General features: G+C 37.8%; 1 protein-coding gene across 1 annotated transcript in view; it reads left to right on the top strand.

The window, feature by feature from the left end:
• Window positions 1–22,198, top strand: part of WDR36 (WD repeat domain 36) — a 45,995-nt gene that overhangs the window by 8,360 nt on the left and 15,437 nt on the right. The window contains exons 6-16 of the mRNA XM_040239690.1: window positions 1,359–1,413; window positions 2,980–3,112; window positions 3,398–3,573; window positions 3,981–4,101; window positions 4,592–4,657; window positions 8,270–8,356; window positions 9,424–9,569; window positions 18,198–18,312; window positions 18,804–18,969; window positions 19,420–19,528; window positions 21,427–21,506. Coding sequence (XP_040095624.1) covers window positions 1,359–1,413; window positions 2,980–3,112; window positions 3,398–3,573; window positions 3,981–4,101; window positions 4,592–4,657; window positions 8,270–8,356; window positions 9,424–9,569; window positions 18,198–18,312; window positions 18,804–18,969; window positions 19,420–19,528; window positions 21,427–21,506 — 1,254 coding nt within the window. The remainder of the gene's footprint in view (window positions 1–1,358; window positions 1,414–2,979; window positions 3,113–3,397; window positions 3,574–3,980; window positions 4,102–4,591; window positions 4,658–8,269; window positions 8,357–9,423; window positions 9,570–18,197; window positions 18,313–18,803; window positions 18,970–19,419; window positions 19,529–21,426; window positions 21,507–22,198) is intronic.

Below are 22,198 nucleotides of genomic sequence, written 5' to 3'. Positions count from 1 at the left end.
TGGAATCACATATGTGAAAACTGGGATATGGTCCTGGAACATGGTAGGCAGCTTCATAAATGCTCATTAAATACTATATACTAGTATCCTGAGTCACTATAAAGAATTCATAAAACTGTAATGAAGGCTTTAGTACACAAGATCAGAAAATTGAGATCGTCACTGAAGAGCTTTTAGTTCTCAATAAACTAAAACATTAGATGGTGACACAAATCAGTGTTTATTTAGTGCTAGCATTTAGGTATGGTTTTCACGGTAGAAGCACATTCATCTTCAAGCATAAACATGATGGATGTCTGTAATATTGTTAGTATAGCTAGGGGGCTAGATAAATGATGGTGAACACCTCTGCCTGTTACTTGTACATTTATCCAGAGAAAATAGTGGCAGCTCACTTTTCTTTATAATCATTAAAAGAGCAGTCAGAAATATTCGATCATCCAGATTTTCCTTTCCAATGCCCTTACAAATTCGAAAGGGAAAATAAGATTTTCAGAGGTTTAATGTTTATCCTATTAATTATTAATTTTAAATCAATGTTTCTGTTCAACTTAACAAATATCATTGACTACCTGTTCTGTAATAGGCTAGGAAATAATGGTGGAAATATTCTGTGCTCCAAAGTTATCTCTGTAGGTTTTTTGTGAGAGTGACCTAATCTGTGCCTAAAGAATTTAATATATGAATAAATATTTTATTGTCATCATAGCAGTCTCAGGTATCTCTTCTCTATAAACTGTCGTTCACGGCTTGATTCTGAAATTCAGAGCAGCGTTACTGTTGTCATATGACAGTCATGTAACATACGAGTAGTATTGTCGGTTCACTTCAGTCGCTCAGTCGTGTCCGACTCTGCGACCCCATGAACCGCAGCACACCGGGCCTCTCTGTCCCTCACCAAGTAGTATTCCTTTTTTGTGTTAGGTTTCCAATATCACATTGCGGTAAAAAGTGAGATCTGCCTGTATTCTAAGGTTTTATTTTAAATTGTATCTGTCACATAAAATTGTTTTTACTCATGTATTTTATTTTCTTTCTCTTTTTAATTTCTCCAAGAGGCTGCATAGTATCGTAGTTCTTAGCAGCTTAGGATCTGAGTCTCTCTGGGCTCTGTCAGTATTAGCCTTGTAATCTTAGCTTAATTTTTTCATGTAATTAAGTTTCTTAGTTTCTTAATCTGAAAAATGGTGCTGTTTATGTCATAGCATTATTTTGAGTATTAAATAGATTAATATACCTACTTAGAACAATGTGGGGCAGAGTAAGAACTTAATAAATAGTTACTATATCATTTTTTAATATGTAGTTAATTTTCTCCCCCCCAAAAAATAGCTTTCAACTTATTTTTTCTTTTGTAGTAAACTTCTATATACATTTGCGGGATGGAAAGTTGGAGTGACAGCGCTTCAGCAGGTTAGTATTTTTCTGTTAAGTTAGATAAGAAATGAAGGCAATAGTAGGATCTTTCAGTTTCAGGGGCCAACCATATGTGTGGACCTAAAGACAAAATAATGTATAGTCTAGTTTTTTTATAAATATTACCCTAAAAAACAGTGTTTTGGAAATAGAATTGAAAACAATGCCTTTGTCTATAAATATTTGTGGAAACCTTTTTGCCTGGAATTAGTCTCTTAATACTGTGATTGGTGTGGATCCACGTTTACCAGTCATTTTATAAGCATAGAGAGTCCAGTGCCTTGGTCAGAGTGGAGATGAGGTTTTTTTTCAGTGAAGCAAGTGAGTTTGTAGGTCATACAGAGAACTTTGTCAGTGTGTTGAGATTTGTAGCTTGAGCTAATGGGTCTGTTCAGTTCAGTTCAGTCACTCAGTTGTGTCTGCCTCTGTGTGACCCCATGGACCACAGCATGCCAGGCCTCCCTGTCCATCATCAACTCCCGGAGTTTACTCAAACTTATCTCCATTGAGTCAGTGATGTCATCCAGCCATCTCATCCTCTGTCATCCCTTTCTCCTCCTACCTTCAGTCGGTGCCCAGTATTAACTATTTATTAGATGCTGGACTCTTCCAGATATAACTGCTTTTTGTCTTTATGAGTTTGTAGAACTGTATGTCTGAATGGCTGTATTGCTTCAGAGAACCTTACATGTTGGACACATATACAGGCCATGTACCTTGTCTTTTCAAACATCCATTGCTTATACCTGCTCGGTTTATACACATTCCTCGTTGCCTCACTTCCAGCACCTTGCTTTGCTTTTACCTACCCAGAAGGTCCCAAAGGTGATGATGAGGGTCTTTGAGGGCCAGCCGTCATATTTGTTTCAGTATCCTCAGCTTCTGCACAGGATCTCATGCATAGTAGTTACTTGATGGCAAATTAATTACATGTTTTAGCCTGATTTCATTTTGTGATGGTATTGGACATTGATCTTGTGTTTTTAAATAGAGAAATGTAGTATAGAGTCTATGTAATACTGTTGTGTAAAATGAAGATTAAAATCATAGACTCTTAGAGCTGGAACAGACTAATTGTATAACCTATTTGCCTTTTAGCATGGGTTATAGGTTTTTCTGGTATTTTTTGGATAGACCATTCTTCACTTCCTTTGTAGTTGGCCTTTTCTGTTGCCATGCGTATGGCGAGCCTTCATATGTTTTCTAAGAGTTGTCTTTTTTTTATTTCCATTCAGGCAATAATGACCTGTATTGATTTCACGTATCAGCTCCTTTTGTATTATGGCTGTTTTCTTAGCAAGTTAACTATGGCTGTGGGTGGGGAAGTGATGATGACTACCAGACTGAAGCTAGGAAGTAATTTGGAAAAATCTTCCTAAATACTTCCATGCCAGATAGCAATTAAAGTATGCCAGAGTGACAGTATTCATTGTTTTTGTCATCTCCAGAAATATATTCCATTATTAATGCTTATTTTGGTAACACATAAATAATGATGTGATCATCAGTATTATTAAAGCTATTTGATTAAGAAAATAAGAAGTTGAGTCATTTAATTTTCAGGCACCAGCTGTGGATGTTGTGGCTATTGGTCTCCTGTCGGGTCAGGTTATCATTCACAACATTAAATTTGATGAAACGTTAATGAAGTTTCGTCAAGACTGGGGACCTATTACTTCGATTTCATTTCGCACAGGTAACTCTCAACTTGTTTATGGATGAAAATTAAGAACACTTCAGATGTATTACTTTGAAGTTCATAGAAATTTTCTTAATATTTGTTTATAATTTAATAGAAATGAATGAAATACTGGAATATGAAATACTGGAATATAACGAGCCAAAGGAATATTGGTAGATTGTTGGTATACAGTCTTTTATTTTAAATTTATATTATGGATTAAAAGAGTGGAGAGAAGCATTGTTAAGTGTAGTTGTTTGATGGTGCATGTTTTCTTAGTGTGTTCTGTCTTAACAACAGATGGTCACCCAGTAATGGCAGCTGGAAGCCCGTGTGGCCACATTGGACTCTGGGATCTAGAAGACAAAAAGTTAATCAGTCAAATGAGAAATGCACACTCTGCAGCGATTGCCGGACTGACATTTCTCCACAGAGAGCCGCTTCTGGTCACAAATGGTGCTGACAACGCTCTCAGGGTACTGTGCTTATTCCCACCTTCCTTTGGGTTATTACAAGCCTGCTTTAATGTATCTGCCTGAAACCTAGCAGGTGAAGGGAATATGGGATAAGACATTGATACAGATGAAGTAAAAGGCATAGCAGATTTCCTGATTTTCATGAAGTGAGAGAGTTGTGCTGTGCTCAGTTGTGTCTGACTCTTTGTGACCCCGTGAACTGTCGCTCGCCAGGCTCTGTCCATGGGATTTTCCAGGCAAGATTATTGGAGTTGGAGAAAGTTAGACAGCTTATCTTTTCCCTAACCTGTACTCCAGGATCAGTGGTCTGCAGGCATTACCCAATGCCAGTAGATTTATGTAGAAGATGGTTTGACTGTTCGCAGATCACTTGTGGGAAAGCTTTACTTTTCTTCATTTCTTGGCAGATATGGATATTTGATGGTCCCGCAGGTGAAGGCCGGCTTCTGAGATTCAGAATGGGACATAGTGCTCCTCTTACCAAAATAAGATATTATGGACAAAATGGACAACAGATTCTTAGTGCAAGTGAGTTTCTGCTTTGTGCCATTAGTTTAATTCAGCAAGTAATGAGAACAAAGTGTTTGATATTTATTAGGTTTGGTATTTATACATTTTTAGATTCAGATGTCCCTTTGAGTGACTTGCAAATCTGGGTAAAATGAGGTGATTGTTTTTGAATACTTCAGGAAACACTAGCTAATACTACTTTTATTTGGAACGTCATTCTATTTAGTAATCGTTGGAGTCAGAATGGACAAATTCCAGAAGTGTGGCCCTTGCCTATTCAGATAATCTGCTGGCATTTATTAGCACCTCATTTTATCCTTTGTTTTTACTAAATGGCTTTCCATGGGCAGTTGAATATTATAAATGAGGTAGTTACAGTCAGCTTCCTTTTAAAGTGCTGCCAACTGACTTCAAGCTTATTATAGAATCTAATTTTATAAGTGTCATGATTCAAATGGTACATTGTTTTGATGAAGCTTGATTAGACATTTTCTGTGTATATCAACAGGTCAAGATGGAACACTTCAGTCATTTTCCACGGTACACGAAAAATTTAACAAGAGCTTGGGACATGGTAGGTTGTTGCAAAATGGAAAAAAAACTACTGGTCATAAAAAAGTTCATCTCAAAGAGTCTGGGAGATAACCAGAGGAGGTTTCATTACTAAATTTCCTCTTTCTTAGGATAAAATAAAATTCCCTTATATGAAAGAGCAGTAATAAGATTTGTAACTCAGTATTGCTGTAGAAGTGGTTCAAGTGCTACTGTAAGATTGAAGAGTTAGGTATCTTAGGTGGTAAAAATATAATGCTACCTTGCCAGGGTCCAGCCCCGGTGGATCCAGGGGATTCGAAGGTGGAGAGGGAGTCGGCGTCCTTGGAAAAATACATATTTAATTACAGATATATAGAGAGATTAGAAACAGATAGTGTAGTAGCAAGATTAGTGGAGAAAAAGAGGCTGAATAACTTGGATTATGTGGAATAGCATCCATGCTCCAGATGGGAATTCAGCCAGAAAAACGAGGAGCAAGAAAGAACGACATGGGGGTATCAGTCTTTCCGGAAACTGATCCGATTTCTTTATTTTTGAGTTTGCTTATATACCTTTTGTTACATATAGGGATGAATACAGAGTCAAGCGGGGGTCAGCAGTCCTGACCTTTATCAAAATCAGGTGCTTCACATAAAAAGGTCTTAGGGATTTTATGATCCTTTCTTTCTGATAACCAAAAACTTATTTTTTCCAAGGGTGTTTTTTCTTAAACCAGGCACCACCCTCCAAATAAAGTTACATTCCTATATGGTGAGGGTGTAGTGAGTTACAATCAAGAAAGGAATCTAACCCAAGGTTAACAGGATTAATCTTAAAGGTTAATACTTATTTCTCCTATATGCTTAAAGGTTAATATTTCTCCTATATGTTATTTCATTATAAGGGCAGGGATTTAGCAGCAAACATCAGCCCAACAAATGAAAACCCTTTCACCAATGCTCCCCTTAAGGTCTGTTTAGTCTTAAGATAGTGATAAAGTTACATTTTACATAGCAAGGACACAGTGATTTATAACAAAGTACAGTGATCTATTACAAAAGAGAAAATCCATTAACTCAAAAAGTCTAGTATTGCTAACATCAAAAACTACTATATTTCCTTTTCTATATTCCAAATACATTGATTAATATATTCCCAGGTGCCTAAGGATATGGAGGCCTGGTGGCAGTCATTGACTCAACAATGAGAAAAGCCCTGTGCTAATTAAGACTCTCAAAATACTCCAAAACTCTCTGTGCTGTTTATGGTTTTCAGTTCAGTTCAGTCGCTCAGTTGTGTCCGACTCTTTGCGACCCCATGAATCGCAGCACGCCAGGCCTCCCTGTTCATCACCATCTCCCGGAGTTCCTTCAGACTCATGTCCATCAAGTCTGTGATGCCATCCAGCCATCTCTCCAGTAGCATATTGGGCACCTAATGACCTGGAGAGTTCCTCTTTTGGTATCCTATCATTTTGCCTTTTCAAGCTGTTCATGGTTAAGAGGTAGTAAACAATCAGGAGTATGGATAATCCTGTCACACAAGCTAGCCTGTCAGCAGAGAGGTTTGACCTGAGACATCCTGTCCCACCCAGAGCAGGGAATTAGCAGCAATTATTGACACAACAAATGAAAAACCCTTCACCAATATAATTCCTAACCAACCCACTATACTAATAATTTCCAACTCCCCCAAAGAATTTGCCTTTAGTAAGTCTAAAACATCTCATGCCTCTCAGGTTGGGAGGCTGTAAACAATCACATGTGGCCGGAGGAACCTATACAGGCGGGCTAGATAACCTTCAGAGGAGTCAGTAAGCTGAAACACTCTTGTCACGCCCAGGAATTTTTATTGCCTTGGAGCTGCAAGTTAAGTCCTTCTCCGAGAGAAACGGTTATGGGGGAGAGCCCCCCGTAAAGTCAGAGGTGTAGGTGATAGCATAAAACAGACTCTGGTTTTGGGGTAGATGCTTGGGAACGGGGTTTCCTGAGGCTTGATCACGCCTTTGCGTATGCCAAGCCTCCTTCCTCATGACCTTGGCCATGGGCGCAGTTCCTCATGCTGGCCCCCTGGCAGCAGTAATAAGATTTGTAACTCAGTATTGCTGTAGAATTGGTTCAGGTGTTACTGTAAGATTGAAGAGTTAGGTGTCTTAGGTGGTAAAAACATAATGCTACCACCCAAAAGACATTGATAATGCAGCTGGAGCCATCTGCTCAGTTCAGTTCAGTCGCTCAGTCATATCTGACTCTGCAACCCCACGGATGGCAGCGCGCCAGGCCTCCCTGTCCATCACCAACTCCCAGAGTTCACCCAAACCCATGTCCATTGTGTTGGTGATGCCATCCAACCATCTCATCTTCTGTCGTCCCCTTCTTCTCACACCTTCAGTCTTTCCCAGCATTAGGGTCTTTTCCAATGAGTCAGCTCTTCGCATCAGATGGCCAGAGTATTGGAGTTTCAGCTTCAACATCAGTCCTTCCAATGAACACTCAGGGCTGATTTCCTTTAGGATGTACTGGTTGGATCTCCTTGCAGTCCAAGGGACTCTCAAGAGTCTTCTCCAACACCGTAGTTCAAAAGCATCAGTTCTTCGGTGCTCAGCTTTCTTTATAGTCCAATTCTCACATCCATACATGACCACTGGAAAAACCATAGCCTTGACTAGACACCTTTGGCAAAATAACGTCTCTTGCTTTTTAATATGCTATCTAGGTTGGTCATAACTTTCCTTCCAAGGAGTAAGCGTCTTTTAATTTCATGGCTGCAGTCACCATCTGCAGTGATTTTGGAGCCCCAAAATAAAGTCAGCCACTGTTTCCACTGTTTCCCCATCTATTTGCCATGAAGTGATGGGACCACCTGCCATGATCTTAGTTTTCTGAATGTTGAGCTTTAAGCCAACTTTCACTCTCCTCTTTGACTTTCATCAAGAGGTTCTTTAGTTCTTCTTCACTCTCTGCCATAAGGGTGGTGTCATCTGTGGAATGCAGAATTTAAAGATGGAAAGGAGCTGACAGGAAGCATCAGAGTAAGAGGAGTCCCATCTTTCTGCCTGAAGGGATTTTTTAATTCTCTATTCATGCCCTTGGTTTTATCATATGAAAGATTTTGTTTGTTAAACAAAAATATTCAGGCTTATTTATAATTAAACTTTTGTTAATATCTTGGCTATTCATATATGTATATACTTCCAGATGAATTTCAGAACCAATCAACATCCACAATTATAATTCTTAGAATCAAATTGGAGAGATTTGATATCTTTAAGAATTGTCTCATCTAGGAATATGATATATCCCCATTCAAGGGGATGTCTTTAATGTTCCTCAGTGAAGGTTTTTCTCGTATTGTTCCTGCACTTTTTAGATTACTCAGTGGTATTTTATATATTTTAATATAATTTGCTTATCTTTTTGCTGATATTGTAAATGCAGTCTCTTCATTTTTATTCTAATGCAATTTTCAATGCCACTAAGATCGTGGTAATAACATAATCTTTATTTTAAAAAGTTTTAAATGGGCATATCTTGAATTTGACATATAAAGTTCAACGAATTTACATATAAAGTGCAACGAATTAGCTTTTCTCTTATATACATTTTTCATTAAGAAGAATTCATAGCTATATTCCCCTCTCACCTAACCCCAGGGTTAATAAACAAAAAGAGAGTCAAACGTAAAGGACTTCAGAATACCATGTCAGTGAGACTTCCACCCATCACAGAGTTTGCAGCTGGTAAGAAGCTTCGTGTTGTGTTTTGAATTCTGCCCTGTCATTTATTTCCTTCTGTGTGTTTCTTTATTTTCTCCATTTTAGTAAATGTTTTTACAAATACTAATAAGCATCTAGAGGGTCACTCAAATATATTTCTTTATTTCTTCCATTTTAATAACTGTTTTAGCAAACAATAGTAAGAATCCAGGATGCATCCCAAATGCATGCAAGTCTTGTGTGAAGGCCGAAAATGACTTACTTATAATTTGAACTTGATACGTATGAATTCTAGGCTTTGTTCTCTCTAAACTATAACAAACAATATTTACTGTTTTATTTTGTAGCTCTTCTAATTTATTCTCTCATCAGCCTGGTATAAGAAGGTCACTAATGTAGAAGGTGAGGACTGGTAGTATGGCGCTCTGGCTAACTTAATTACGATCTGAACGCACTGTGCCCTTAGCTGTGTCATTGGAGCAGTGCATCATTCCAGGAAACAGTTCTAAGGAAAATGTAGGTAGATGATAAGACTGTTGAGCGAAAACTGTCAGAGAAAGAATTGTTTATCACCATTTCCATTTATAGCAACCTGAACAATAATTTTTTTTTTTTCACTTTAAGTACCCTTCTGTCATATGTGCAAAAATCTTTCAGTGACCCCTTAATTATCTTCTCTCCTTAACATGGCTTTTAAGACTGTTGGTAACGTGGACCAGTGGCTTTGTCCTTCTCCCACCCCTCAGGAAAATACTGCCTTTTCTTGTTGTGCTTAATTTTGTTCAAGTTACGCTTGGGCCCGTCTGTGTGTGTCTGTCCCTCTCCTCTGCACACCCTCGATCCATTAATTTCTACCTGTTTTACTTCTTTCAAGGAGCCATTTACTCCTCTCCCCAGATCTCTCAGTAAATCCTCCTGAATCCTCTTAAAGACACTTGATCTTACTGTACTGTCTTCTAATCAGAAGTTCTTGTTTGATTGGAAACTCATTGTTAGCAGGAATTACCTGTATCTTAGTGCTGAATTATAACATAGAGTATTAAATGCTTACTAAATAGGTGAATGAATGAGCGATTTTAATTATGTTTTAGAGGAAGCTCGTGAAAGTGACTGGGATGGTATCGTTGCTTGCCATCAGGGTAAGCTCTCCTGCTCCACCTGGAACTACCAGAGGTCTACCATAGGTGCTTACTTTCTCAGGCCAGAAGGGCTGAAGACAGACAGCACAACTGCGACAGTGAGTGACATGTTTGCGGGGCCACTTCCTCCTGCAACACGGTCCTGTGGTTGTCTTATTAAACTCAGTTTTATTACTGGCAATATTCGTTGAAAGAACAGAGAACATGGTTTAACATTTTGAAATTATTCCCTAATAGTGTTAAAGTTTTCCAGCTTGGAGAGAAGCTGGAAATTATATATGTAGATTACATATATATATATATATATATATATATATATATTTGTTATAGATTTTAAGATTTAAAATTATTAGAATTTCAATAAAATCTTATTATGATTTTATTAAAATCTTTAAGGTTTTAGCTTATATTTTATTTATTTTAAAATAAATATATTTTATTTAAAACATTGAAAAATTTTAAAATCTTTAAGATTTTAACTTATAGATTTAAGTTAAGCTTTGCTAGACTAGATATAGTATATTGGTTATTTAAATTTTCTGTTTAATATAGGATCACTGAGAATACCCTTTGAGGGGGATTTCAGCGTTTATCAATATACTTTCTTACCTGAATTATGTTGAATATATAGTATTATATTCAATGAACGTGAATCTTAAGGGTTCTTCCTTTTTTCTTTCAGTGTAGGAGTAAGATTCAGGTAAATCTTTAGTGAGTTAAAGATGTAGAAGTTATTTATTTGTCTGATTGAGTACTGTCTAAGCCTTTTTTAATATAGTTTTCTAAATGCCACTGTTAACTTATAACTTCTTACTCTATTAACATTTTATTTTGTTTTCTTTTGATAATAATGTAAGTCTTCTATTGAATTCAGATTTTAAGCTATACAGAAATGATGTCAAATTTGGTTTGCAGAATTGTTGCCTCTGCTTTTTCAAAATAAGTTTTACTGATATAAAATTTACTTACCATGAAATTCACTCATTTAAAATGTATACTTTAGTGGGTTCTAGTGTATTCATAGAATTTTGCTGTTATCACCAAAATCTAATCAGTCTAATTTTAAGACATTCTCATCACTAAACAAGAAACCCTCTACCCTCTACCAATAATCCTAATTTTCTCACTTTTCCACCCATCTCCCCATCCCAGGCAACCTCAATGCCTGTTCTGGGTATTTCACGTGGATAGAGTCATAATGCATGGCCTCCGTGACTGTCTTCTTTCACTTAGCGTGTTTTAAGGTTCATCCATGTGGTAGGATGTATCAGCACTTCATTCCTTTTTGAATACTGTTCTGTTTTGTAGGTAAGACCACATTTTGTTTAGCCATTGACAGCTGATAGATAGATAGATGTTTCTCGTTTTGGGGTGTTACAGATAATGCTCCCGCACACGCTTTGTGTGGACATGTGTTTTGCTGTCTCTGTGTTAGCGCCTTGTCAGATCACCTAACATAATGTAACTCTGTTTAGTGTTTTTGAGGAACTGACAACTTGTTTTCCAAAGTGGCTGTACAATTTTATATTCCCACCAGCAGTGTATGAGTTCCAGTTTCTGTGTGTCCTGGGCAACGGTTGTACTTGTCTGTTCCTTTTGATTATTGCTGTCCTTGTTGTTCAGTCACTTAAGTTGTATCCCCCTTTGCAACCCCATGGACTGCAGCACGCCAGGCTTCCCCTGTTCATCCCTATTTCCCAGAGTTTACTCAAACTGATGTCTATCAAGTCAGTGATGCCATCCAACCATCTCATCCTCTATCATCCCCTTCTCCTCCTGCCTTCCATCTTTCCCAGCATCAGGGTCTTTTCCAATGAGTCGGCTCTTCACATCCAGTGGCAAAAGTTATTGGAGCTTCAGTTTTGGCATCAGTCCTTCCAATGAATATTCAGGACTGATTTCCTTTAGGATGGACTGGTTGGATCTCTTTGCAGTTCACGAACTCTCAAGAGTCTTCAACAACGCAGTTCAAAAGCATCAATTCTTCAGTGCTCAGTTTTCTTTATGGTCCAGTTCTCACATCCATACATGACTACTGGAAAACCATAGTTTTGACTATACAGACCTTTGTTGGCAAAGTGATGTCTCTGCTTTTTAATATGCTGTCTAGGTTGTTCATAGCTTTTCTTCCAAGGAGCAAGCGTCTTAATTTCATGGCTGCAGTCACCATCTGCAGTGCTTTTGGTGTTGTCCTAGTAGGTATAAAGTAGTTTATCACTGTGGCTTCTGTTTCATATTTTCCCAATGATTTAACAGTGTTGAGCATCTTTTCATATGCATTGAGTCGGTGATGCCATCCATCTGTCTCATCCTCTATCACCCCTTTCTCCTCCTGTCCTCAGTCTTTCCCAGCATCAGGGTCTTTTCTCTCACAGTGGCTTACTAGCCACTTCTATGTCTTCGGAGAAATGTCTGTTTATATTACTTGCCCATTGTCTAATGGAGTTATTTATTTTTTTGCTCTTGAATTCTAATAGCTCCTTATATATTTGGGATACAGGTCCCTTATTGGATATATGATTTGCAAATAGTTTTTCCTGTTCTGTGGGCTGATGCTCAGTGGGTAGAGAATCCACCTGCAGTGCAGGGGATGGAGGAGATGTGGGTTCAAACCCTGGGTCGGAAAGATCCCCTGGAGAAGGAAATGGCAGCCCACTCCAGTATTCTTGCCTGGAAAATCCCATGGACCGAGAAGCCTGGTAGACTACAGTTCAGAGGGTCACAGAGAGTCGGACACGACTGAGCAACTAAGCACACACGTTCTGTGGGCTCTCGTTTCCTTTTCTTGTTGGTATCGTTTCAGCATAAAGGGGTTTTAATTTTGAACTCTAGCCATTTTTGTGGTTTTTTGAAAAACATTGCCTTACCCAAGGTCATGAAGATTTACTCTTGTAATTTCTTCTGAGAGTTTCATAATTTAGATCTGTAACCCTTCTAAGTTTAATTTTTGGGTACGATGTCATATAGGGGTCCAAGTTCATTCTTTGGCCTTTGGATGTCTAGTTATGTCAGTGTTATTTGCCCAAAACACTATTATTTTCCCATTGAATGGTCTTGGTACCTTTGCCAAAAATTGTCTGACATAAATGAGGGCTTTTTTCTGACTCACAGTTCTCTTTGGTTGTTCCGTTGAGTGAGTCTTGTCTTTTTCATGCCGGTATGACACTGTCTTGAGTATGGTCACTCTGTAGTAAAGTTTTTTAAAATCAGGATAATTGAATCTTCCAAGTTTTTTGTTGCTTTAAGATTGTTTTGGCTATTCTGGTCTATTGCATTTCAGTATGATCAGCTTGTCAGTTTTTGCCAAGAAGGCAGCTGGGATTTTGATAGAGATCTTACTGATTACACACCTCAATTTGAGGAGTATTCCCATCTTAATATTACTTCTGATCCATAAACATGAGATGGCTTTGCATTTAATTAGATGTTTAATTTCTATTACCAATGTTTTACAGTTGTCAGTATACAAGTCTCATACTTTTTTGGTTAAATTTTTCCTAGTATTTTATTCTTTTCAATGCTATTGTAAATAGATTTCTTAATTTCATTTTGGATTGTTTTTTGCTAAGCATATGGAAATATAATTGATTTGATCCTATTTTGTACAGGTTTTTTTTTGTCAGTGTGTATGCTCTGTTCTCCATAGTACAAAACTCCACTCTTAAACTTTTATTTCTGAGCCATAGAGATTCTATCTTAAACTTCTCAAGTTTACCTGAACAGTTGAGTAGCGATTATAATAATAGTAGTGTAACGATTACAGCTAACATTTTTTGTGTGCTTACTTTGTTCCAGACTCTCTGCCTGGCACACGCTATTCTATATTATTCTCACAACAGTCCTATGATATGGAATATTGTTAGCCTCTTTTTATAGACAGTAAAATGGAGGCTGAGGCTTAATATAATGAGTAATATGCCCAAGATTAGTAAAACTAGTACTGAGTGGAAAACTGGGATTTGAACCTCAGAGCACTCCTTCTAGAACCTATATTTTTAACTCTTAGCCTATAGTGATCACCCACAGAACGTTGTGTGTGTGTGTATGTGTGTGTGTGTGTGTACACACAATATATATACACAGAGACAAGCACAATGATACTTAGCTGGTGCTGCGTCACTTTCCTGGCAGAGTTAGCTCTCTGGAGCAAAGGCAGTAACCAATATGCAGTAAACCAGTGTGCATTAGAAATCCAGTGCACAGAGTACAATTTTTCACTCACAGGTAACCCTCTCACCTTACTCATTTTTCCTTTGTTGTGCTGTCTTAAAAAAAAAGGTTAGAAGCCATCCTGTTAACAACAATAAAGCCTATTAAAATAAACTCAGGTTCCAAAAAGTATAGCAGTCCCCCCATCCGTGGTTTCAGTTATTCAGCTTCAGTCTGAAAATACTGAATAGAAAATTCCAGAAGGACACAATTTATAAATTTTAAATTGTATGTCATCTGAGTAGCACTGTCCCACTCTGTCTAATATCATCTTTTTATCTAACACGTCCATGCTGTATACACTGCTAGCCCAATAGTATAGGGAAAAGCACGTACATATAGGACTTGGTACTGTCCGCCATTAAAGGCATCCACTGAGGGTCTTATAATGTATAATGTATCCTCTGGGGATGTGGGAGACTATTGTGTAGCAGTGCCTTCAGGACCGTCATTACTTACAGGCTGTGACTGAATGGTAAAGAATCTGCCTGCCTATGCAAGAGACATGAATTCAGTCCCTGGGTCAAGAAGATCCCCTGGAGGAGGAAACGGCAACCCATCCCAGTGTTCTTGCCTGGAGAATCCCATGGACCGAGGAGCCTGGTGGGCTACTGTCTGTGGGGTGGCAAAGAGACACAATGTAGCGACTAAACAACCACAATAGATCCTAGTGTCTTTCTTCATTAGTTCCTAAGACCATGACTGTACAACGTAGTGTACATTTCTGAGTTATTCAAAAGAGGTAAAATTATGTTAGTTTTCTATTTAGGAAGACAGAATACTTTTTAAAGCTAAGTCCATAATTTCTTATATAAAAACGTTTTCTAAGAAATATGCTATAATTATCCAGAAAAACTTCTAGGAATCAGCAAACTAAAATAGACTGGAATGGGTGAATTTAACTCAGAAGACCATTATATCTATGTCTGTGGGCAGGAATCCCTCAGAAGAAATGGAGTAGCCATCATGGTCAACAAAAGAGTCCGAAATGCATACTTGGATGCAATCTCAAATACAACAGAATGATCTCTGTTCGTCTCCAAGGCAAACCATTCAATATCACAGTTATCCAAGTCTGTGCCCCAACCAGTAACGCTGAAGAAGCTGAAGTTGAACGGTTTTATGAAGACCTACAAGACCTTTTAGAACTAACACCCAAAAAAGATGTCCTTTTCGTTATAGGGGACTGGAATGCAAAAGTAGGAAGTCAAGAAACACCTGGAGTAACAGGCAAATTTGGCCTTGGAATGCGGATTGAAGCAGGGCAAAGACTAATAGAGTTTTGCCAAGAAAATGCACTGGTCATAGCAAACACCCTCTTCCAACAACACAAGAGAAGACTCTACACATGGACATCACCAGATGGTCAACACCAAAATCAGATTGATTATATTCTTTGCAGCAAAAGATGGAGAAGCTCTATACAGTCAACAAAAACAAGACCAGGAGCTGACTGCGGCTCAGATCATGAACTCATTACCAAATTCAGACTTAAATTGAAGAAAGTAGGGAAAACCTCCAGACCATTCAGGTGTGACCTAAATCAAATCCCTTATGATTATACAGTGGAAGTGAGAAATAGATTTAAGGGCCTAGATCTGATAGATAGAGTGCCTGATGAACTATGGAATGGAATTGTACAGGAGACAGGGATCAAGACCATCCCCATGGAAAAGAAATGCAAAAAAGCAAAATGGCTGTCTGGGGAGGCCTTACAAATAGCTGTGAAAAGAAGAGAGGCAAAAAGGAAAGATATAAGCATCTGAGTGCAGAGTTCCAAAGATAGCAAGAAGAGATAAGAAAGCCTTCTTCAGCGATCAATGCAAAGAAATAGAGGAAAACAGAATGGGAAAGACTAGAGATCTCTTCAAGAAAATTAGAGATACCAAGGGAACATTTCATGCAAAGATGGACTCGATAAAGGACAGAAATGGTCTGGACCTAACAGAAACAGAAGATATTAAGAAGAGGTGGCAAGAATACACGGAAGAACTGTACAAAACAGATCTTCACGACCCAGATAATCATGATGATGTGATCACTAATCTAGACCCAGACATCTTAGAAAGTGAACTCAAGTGGGCCTTAGAAAGCATCAGTATGAACAAAGCTAGTGGAGGTGATGCAATTCCAGTTGAGCTGTTTTAATCCTGAAAGATGATGCTGTGAAAGTGTTGCACTCAATATGCCAGCAAATTGGGAAACCTCAGCAGTGGCCACAGGACTGGAAAAGGTCGGTTTTCATTCCAATCCCAAAGAAAGGCAATGCCAAACAATGCTCAAACTACTGCACAATTGCACTCATCTCACACGCTAGCAAAGTAATGCTCAAAATTCTCCAAGCCAGGCTTCAGCAATACATGAACCGTGAACTCCCTGATGTTCAGGCTGGTTTAGAAAAGGCAGAGGAACCAGAGATCAAATTGCCAACATCCACTGGATCATGGAAAAAGCAAGAGAGTTCCAGAAAAACATCTATTTCTGCTTTATTGACTATGCCAAAGCCTTTGACTGTGTGGATCACAATAAACTGTGGAAAATTCTTCAAGAGATGGGAATACCAGACCACCTGACCTGCCTCTTGAGAAATCTGTCTGCAGGTCAGGATGCAACAGTTAGAACTGGACATGGAACAACAGACTGGTTCCAAATAGGAAAAGGAGTATGTCAAGGCTGTATATTGTCACCCTCCTTATTTAATTTATATGCAGTGTACATCATGAGAAACGCTGGACTGGAAGAAATACAAGCTGAAATCAAGAATGCCGGGAGAAATATTAATGACCTCAGATATGCAGATGACACCACCCTTATGGCAGAAAGTGAAGAGAAGCTAAAAAGCCTCCTGATGAAAGTGAAAGAGGAGAGCAAAAAAGTTGGCTTAAAGCTCAACATTCAGAAAACAAAGATCATGGCATCTGGTCCCATCACTTCATGGGAAATAGATGGGGAAACAGTGGAAACAGTGTCAGACTTTATTTTTGGGGGGCTCCAAAATCACTGCAGATGGTGATTGCAGCCATGAAATTAAAAGACGCTTACTCCTTGGAAGAAAACTTATGAGCAACCTAGATAGTGTATTCAAAAGCAGAGACATTACTTTGCCGACTGAGGTCCGTCTAGTCAAGGCTGTGGTTTTTCGTATGGTCATGTATGGATATGAGAGTTGGACTGTGAAGAAGGCTGAGCGCCAAAGAGTTGATGCTTTTGAACTGTGGTGTTGGAGAAGACTCTTGAGAGTCCCTTGGACTGCAAGGAGATCCACCCAGTCCATTCTAAAGGAGATCAACCCTGGGATTTCTTTGGAAGGAATGATGCTAAAGGTGAAACTCCAGTACTTTGGCCACCTCATGAGAAGAGTTGACTCATTGGAAAAGACTTTGATGCTGGGAGGGATTGGGGGCAGGAGGAGAAGGGGACGACAGAGGATGAGATGGCTGGATGGCATCACGGACTCGATGGATGTGAGTCTGAGTGAACTCCGGGAGATGGTGATGAACTGGGAGGCCTGGCGTGCTGCGATTCATGGCGTCGCAAAGAGTCAGACACGACTGAGCAACTGAACTGAACTGAACTGATCTAGAAGAATATATATAAGTTGAACACAGTTAAATGTGGATGCTATGTAAATATATCTTGACTCTGGTGTATCGTCTTACTGTTTTGAGCAGATATCGTATAGAAGTATTTTCTTTTAGATCTTAGAAGTCATCTCTTTCCCGTGCCCGGTGGCAGGGCAGGCTCTCTCCAGCCATGCCCAGTGGCGGGGCAGGGTTTCTCTGGCCGTGCCCGCCATGTAGCCAATCTCATGTTTTTAACAGAAAGAGAAGACATCTGTTAAATGTAATGTCGCTTCTCTGCGTGGTAAAATGGGAGTTTGTTTACGGAACCTTTGTGAGCTGGGTGTTTTCCGCGCTGTCTTGTGCGTGCTGTGTGCTTAGTTGTGTCCGACTCCTTGTGACCCCGTGGCCTGAAGCCCCCCAGGCTCCCCATCCATGGCGTGTTCAGGGAAGAAGACTGGAGTGGATTGCCATTTCCTTCTCCAGTTACCTTGTATATTTCCTTCCTTAAAAAAAAAAAGTTTTAATTAAAATACCTGGGACCTTTCCCTTGAACTGAAGCTAATATGGTTTCACTTTTGTATCTGCTATAGAAGCAATTACAAAAGTAAAGAAAGATAATAAGAAATCAGGCAATGGAATGCTTTGACTTTAGCACTGCTGTGAATAAAAATCAAATACCAGTTGATATGCCATTTAAATTTCAATCAAGTTAATTTTGGTTATATTTTTGCCATCTTCGAAGTATGGATTTCTCCATACTTAGAGACGGGAGGCAGAATCAAGCAGATATTTTTAATATACCCCAAAATAATTATGTTTAAGAAAATTAATGAAGTAATGCATTTATTATCTTTTTTAAAAAATGAGACAATTGACAAATACTTTGGAAGCCGTAAAGTATAATAAACATATTAGTTACTTCCTGTGTCTTTTGTGTTAATTTTTTTTCCTAAGGCAGTAGATATAACTTCCTGTGGAAACTTCGCTGTGATTGGTCTCTCATCGGGAGCTGTTGACGTGTATAACATGCAGTCTGGTATACACCGGGGAAGTTTCGGCAGGGATCAAGGTATCGGCCTTTTTTTTCCTTTTTCTTATTTTTTTTAAAAAAGTATTATAGATACATAAAAGGCTAATAACTGTCACTGGTATTTATTAAATTCTTGAGTTCCAGGCATTTTGCTAAAGTTGCATATGGGCTATCGTCAACCCTATGTGGCAGAACACCATATTGAAATACTCAAAGAGAATGAAGTCATAGTTGTATTAAGGGCAAGTGGCTATTATAGAAATTAAGTGTTTGGTTCCTTCTCCTTGCATTAAACAGAGTATCTTAACTATTTTTTGAAACCTTCCATGGCATCAACCTGATGGTGGATTTTGTTATTACTCATGTAGTAGAATCATTTTTCCTCTGTTGCCTAAAATCCACATTAAAGATTTTAGGGAAGTTGAATAGTGGGAACTTAGATATTCAAATAAAGTAATCACTCTTTGTGTAGTGTTTGGAGAGGCCATTGCAATTCTTATTTCTTTTTTCTTTTAACATATGCTTTAAAGCCCATAAAGGAGCTGTTAGAGGTGTTGCAGTGGATGGATTAAACCAGTTGACAATTACAGCTGGTAGTGAAGGAGTACTCAAGTTCTGGAACTTTAAAAACAAAGTTTTAATTCATTCTATGAGCCTCGATTCATCTCCAAATTTGATGCTGCTACACAGAGACAGGTAAAGTTTTTCTTTTAATGATGATGGATTTTCTTCTTGATGTTTTTAGAAAAAGTTCTTAATTTAAGTAAAGTACAGTAGTCTCTTGAACATCACAAGTTTGGACTGTGCGGGTCCACTTATGCACCACTTTTTTTCACTAAATAATTCAGGATAGCACTACATAATCCATTGTTGGTTGAATCCACAGATACAGAACTGTGGACGGGGAGGGCCAACTGTAAATATTATATGCAGACTTTTGACTGTAGAGGGTTAGTGCCCTAACCCTCTTGTAAAGTGGTCAGCTGTATGTAATTTAACAAAAACCAAACTTTTCATATGAAAGAACATTTTGCTTAACCTCCCCCACAGGTATACTTGATTAACGAAACTTAAATAACTGTGAGATTTTAGTTTCAAGAGGTTGTTTTTGTTCATTTATTAAAACTAATGTATTTGTCTTGCTAGTGGCATTCTGGGACTTGCCTTGGACGACTTCTCCATTAGTGTTTTGGACATAGAAACTAGGAAGATTGTCAGAGAGTTTTCTGGACACCAAAGCCAAATAAATGACATGGTAAAACAGACTTTAGATGTTAAAATAAAACTTGATTCATTTCTATTTCTGTTTAGGTTAAAAATGTCCTAATAATGGAAACTGCTATATTTTAATAGCATTAAACTCATCATATGAGATGTTCAAAGTAAATAATTTGGAGACTAATTTTCAAAGCAGGTTTTTTTTAAGGAAAATTTAGAATGGAAAGAAGTTTTAATATTTCTCAAGAGGATAATGCCATTAGATTAAAATATACATCTGTTCATTTTTTCTCTTTAACTCTAAACAAAGCCAGAATGATTTGTTGAAACATAAGTATCACTTTTGACTTAGTATTAAACTAAGCTGAGAGAACTCATTTCTGGTTCCTGCATGCATAATGAATTAATAGTAGGAGACCTGGCATATCTAATACTTGGTTTATTCTAGTTTAGGGTTATTTCTAGTGTTTATCTTAATTTCAAAAGAGTTTTAACTAGTGAATATGTATTTTATCTTACTGTTATGTTCTTACGGTGGGAAATATGGTAAGAAGTACTCAGTTTAAACAGTGTATGTTGAAGACTTTACATCAATTGCAGATACCTTGATTTACTTGAAACAAATAAATTCCTAGCTATTTAGTGGCACCCCCACAAGCTGCATTTACTTACCAATTCTCACACCAAAAATCTGAATTTACAATGTGTACCCATTTCCTTAAAAATAGTGGTGAGATGGCCAGGAAATTATGTTGTTCTGCAGATAAGAAATTGGCCTAACTACTCAATCAGCAGAATTTGTTGTGACAGCATCTATAGCGATGAGGGCGGGAGTGAAGTAATTTTGATGAGGTTTCATTTTTGAAAACATCTGTCAGGGCCAACTTGTTCTTCCTATTTCTTTCCTTTCGAGTTGTGTGTGTGGAGTTTCTCCTAGTCAAGAATAAATTACTCCTGTTCAGTTAAATCTATGAGCCTTTATAACATGACTTCAGCTGTCAGAGTCATTTTCCCATTCCTCATTATCTACACTATCCTTCTGTAAATTGAGCTCTCTATACTTTAAGGTTTAAGTTTCCATAGTATCATTGCAGCCCGATGACCAAGTTGGAGCTCACTTATTCCAGTTACCATTTGCTAATATGAATGGTCATAATCCTTAAACCAATGGTCATAATCCCTGTGGTGTGTTTAGTCTCTTGGATGAACAATCTGCTTCAATATAAACTTCAAAGTTTTTCCTTTTAGGTCCTCCTTCACATTTGACCTGATTTAAACCTCATGTTATTTTTCCATTTTTATCTATAGAGAAGATGCAACTTCTTTATGGTGTCATAAGTAGTTTATTGTTTAAATTTATTTTGAAAATATGATTATTGTGGTTTTAAATTATATTTAAAACATCATTAAGGAAGAAAAGATTTTTAACAATCTGCAAGTAAGAACGACTTCTTCAGTAACTTCTCTACATTAAGAGAATTTGCATTCTTTAAAATCATTTTGGAATAGACTCTTCTTGGAAATGTAGCTTTGTTCAAAGCTTCATAGATACTTTATAAATGAAATTAGGCTAATCAAATATTTCTAATTGAATGTTGTCAGCACAGATTTATGTTAAAAACAGTAGTCAAACATTTGTTAATTGTCTATAAATAGATTCTGGAGTAAAAATTAAAAACTGTGTACTACTATTCATTTTTAAAAGCTTTATGATTCATGTAAAAGCCTAGTCCCTAGCAGTATCCTCAGGGGTACGTAAGAGATGGCGCTTTCTTATGAGGTGGCCTGCGTTTCGTGCGTCATGCCTTGGTAATGAAGTGTGCATTATCTTCTCATTTCTTACGTTCTCTGCCTGTTAAATATACAGATACAAATATACATAGATACATACATACATACACACCTGTATTACTAATGTTTTTCTTTAATTTAAAGACTTTCAGCCCTGATGGTCGTTGGTTAATAAGTGCTTCCATGGATTGCTCTATTAGAACTTGGGACCTTCCATCTGGGTGGTGAGTTTCTAAATCCCTAACCTTATCAGAAGTTTTCTCAGTCATTGTCTTCACATGTGCCTTCTACCTGTTATTAATAGATTCTGTACTTTTTGATGTGACTACATTGGGAGATTTTCTAACCTGCCGTATCTTTTGTCGTTGACGTGTGTTTGGTCTCAGACACAGAGATTAGTGTCGAAAGCAATGATGATGAGGACGTTCCAGTCTCTCAGATTCGCTGTTCCTGCAAAATTGAGAAGTAGAAGTGAGTGGCATAAACTCACTTAACAAAGCTCTTTTGGCCTTTTTGATACTCCAGACTAGAGATCATACTTTAGGACTGCAAACTTATTCTGAGCATTTTTTTGTATTTTGTTGTTGTTGTTGATAGTGAATTAAGAGGTCAGAACCCTTAACTTTGTGTATATTATATATTTCCTGTCTCTAACATAATTCTTGAAAGAAGACATTTAGATACCTTCACATAATGGAAATGTGTGTCTTAGGATTTGGATAAAACCCAACAGTGTTAAGAAACCTGTCATAGGTTGAAACTTGCTACTAAATCAGCACTTAAAGAGAAAACATCAATTCTGTTAAAGAATTTGATCAGTAGAAACCTACAGAGAGTAATTTGTTGCTAAAAATTATGTAGGAGTACACAGAATTCGCAGTCATATCACTCACCAAAGAACTGCCTAGGTGGAGTG

Source organism: Oryx dammah, unplaced genomic scaffold, assembly GCF_014754425.2.
Source record: "Oryx dammah isolate SB20612 unplaced genomic scaffold, SCBI_Odam_1.1 HiC_scaffold_5, whole genome shotgun sequence".
In the NCBI taxonomy this organism is placed as follows: Eukaryota; Metazoa; Chordata; class Mammalia; order Artiodactyla; family Bovidae; genus Oryx; species Oryx dammah.
The sequence above is the reverse complement of the archived record's forward strand: the minus strand, read 5'-3'. Positions and strand labels throughout refer to the sequence as shown.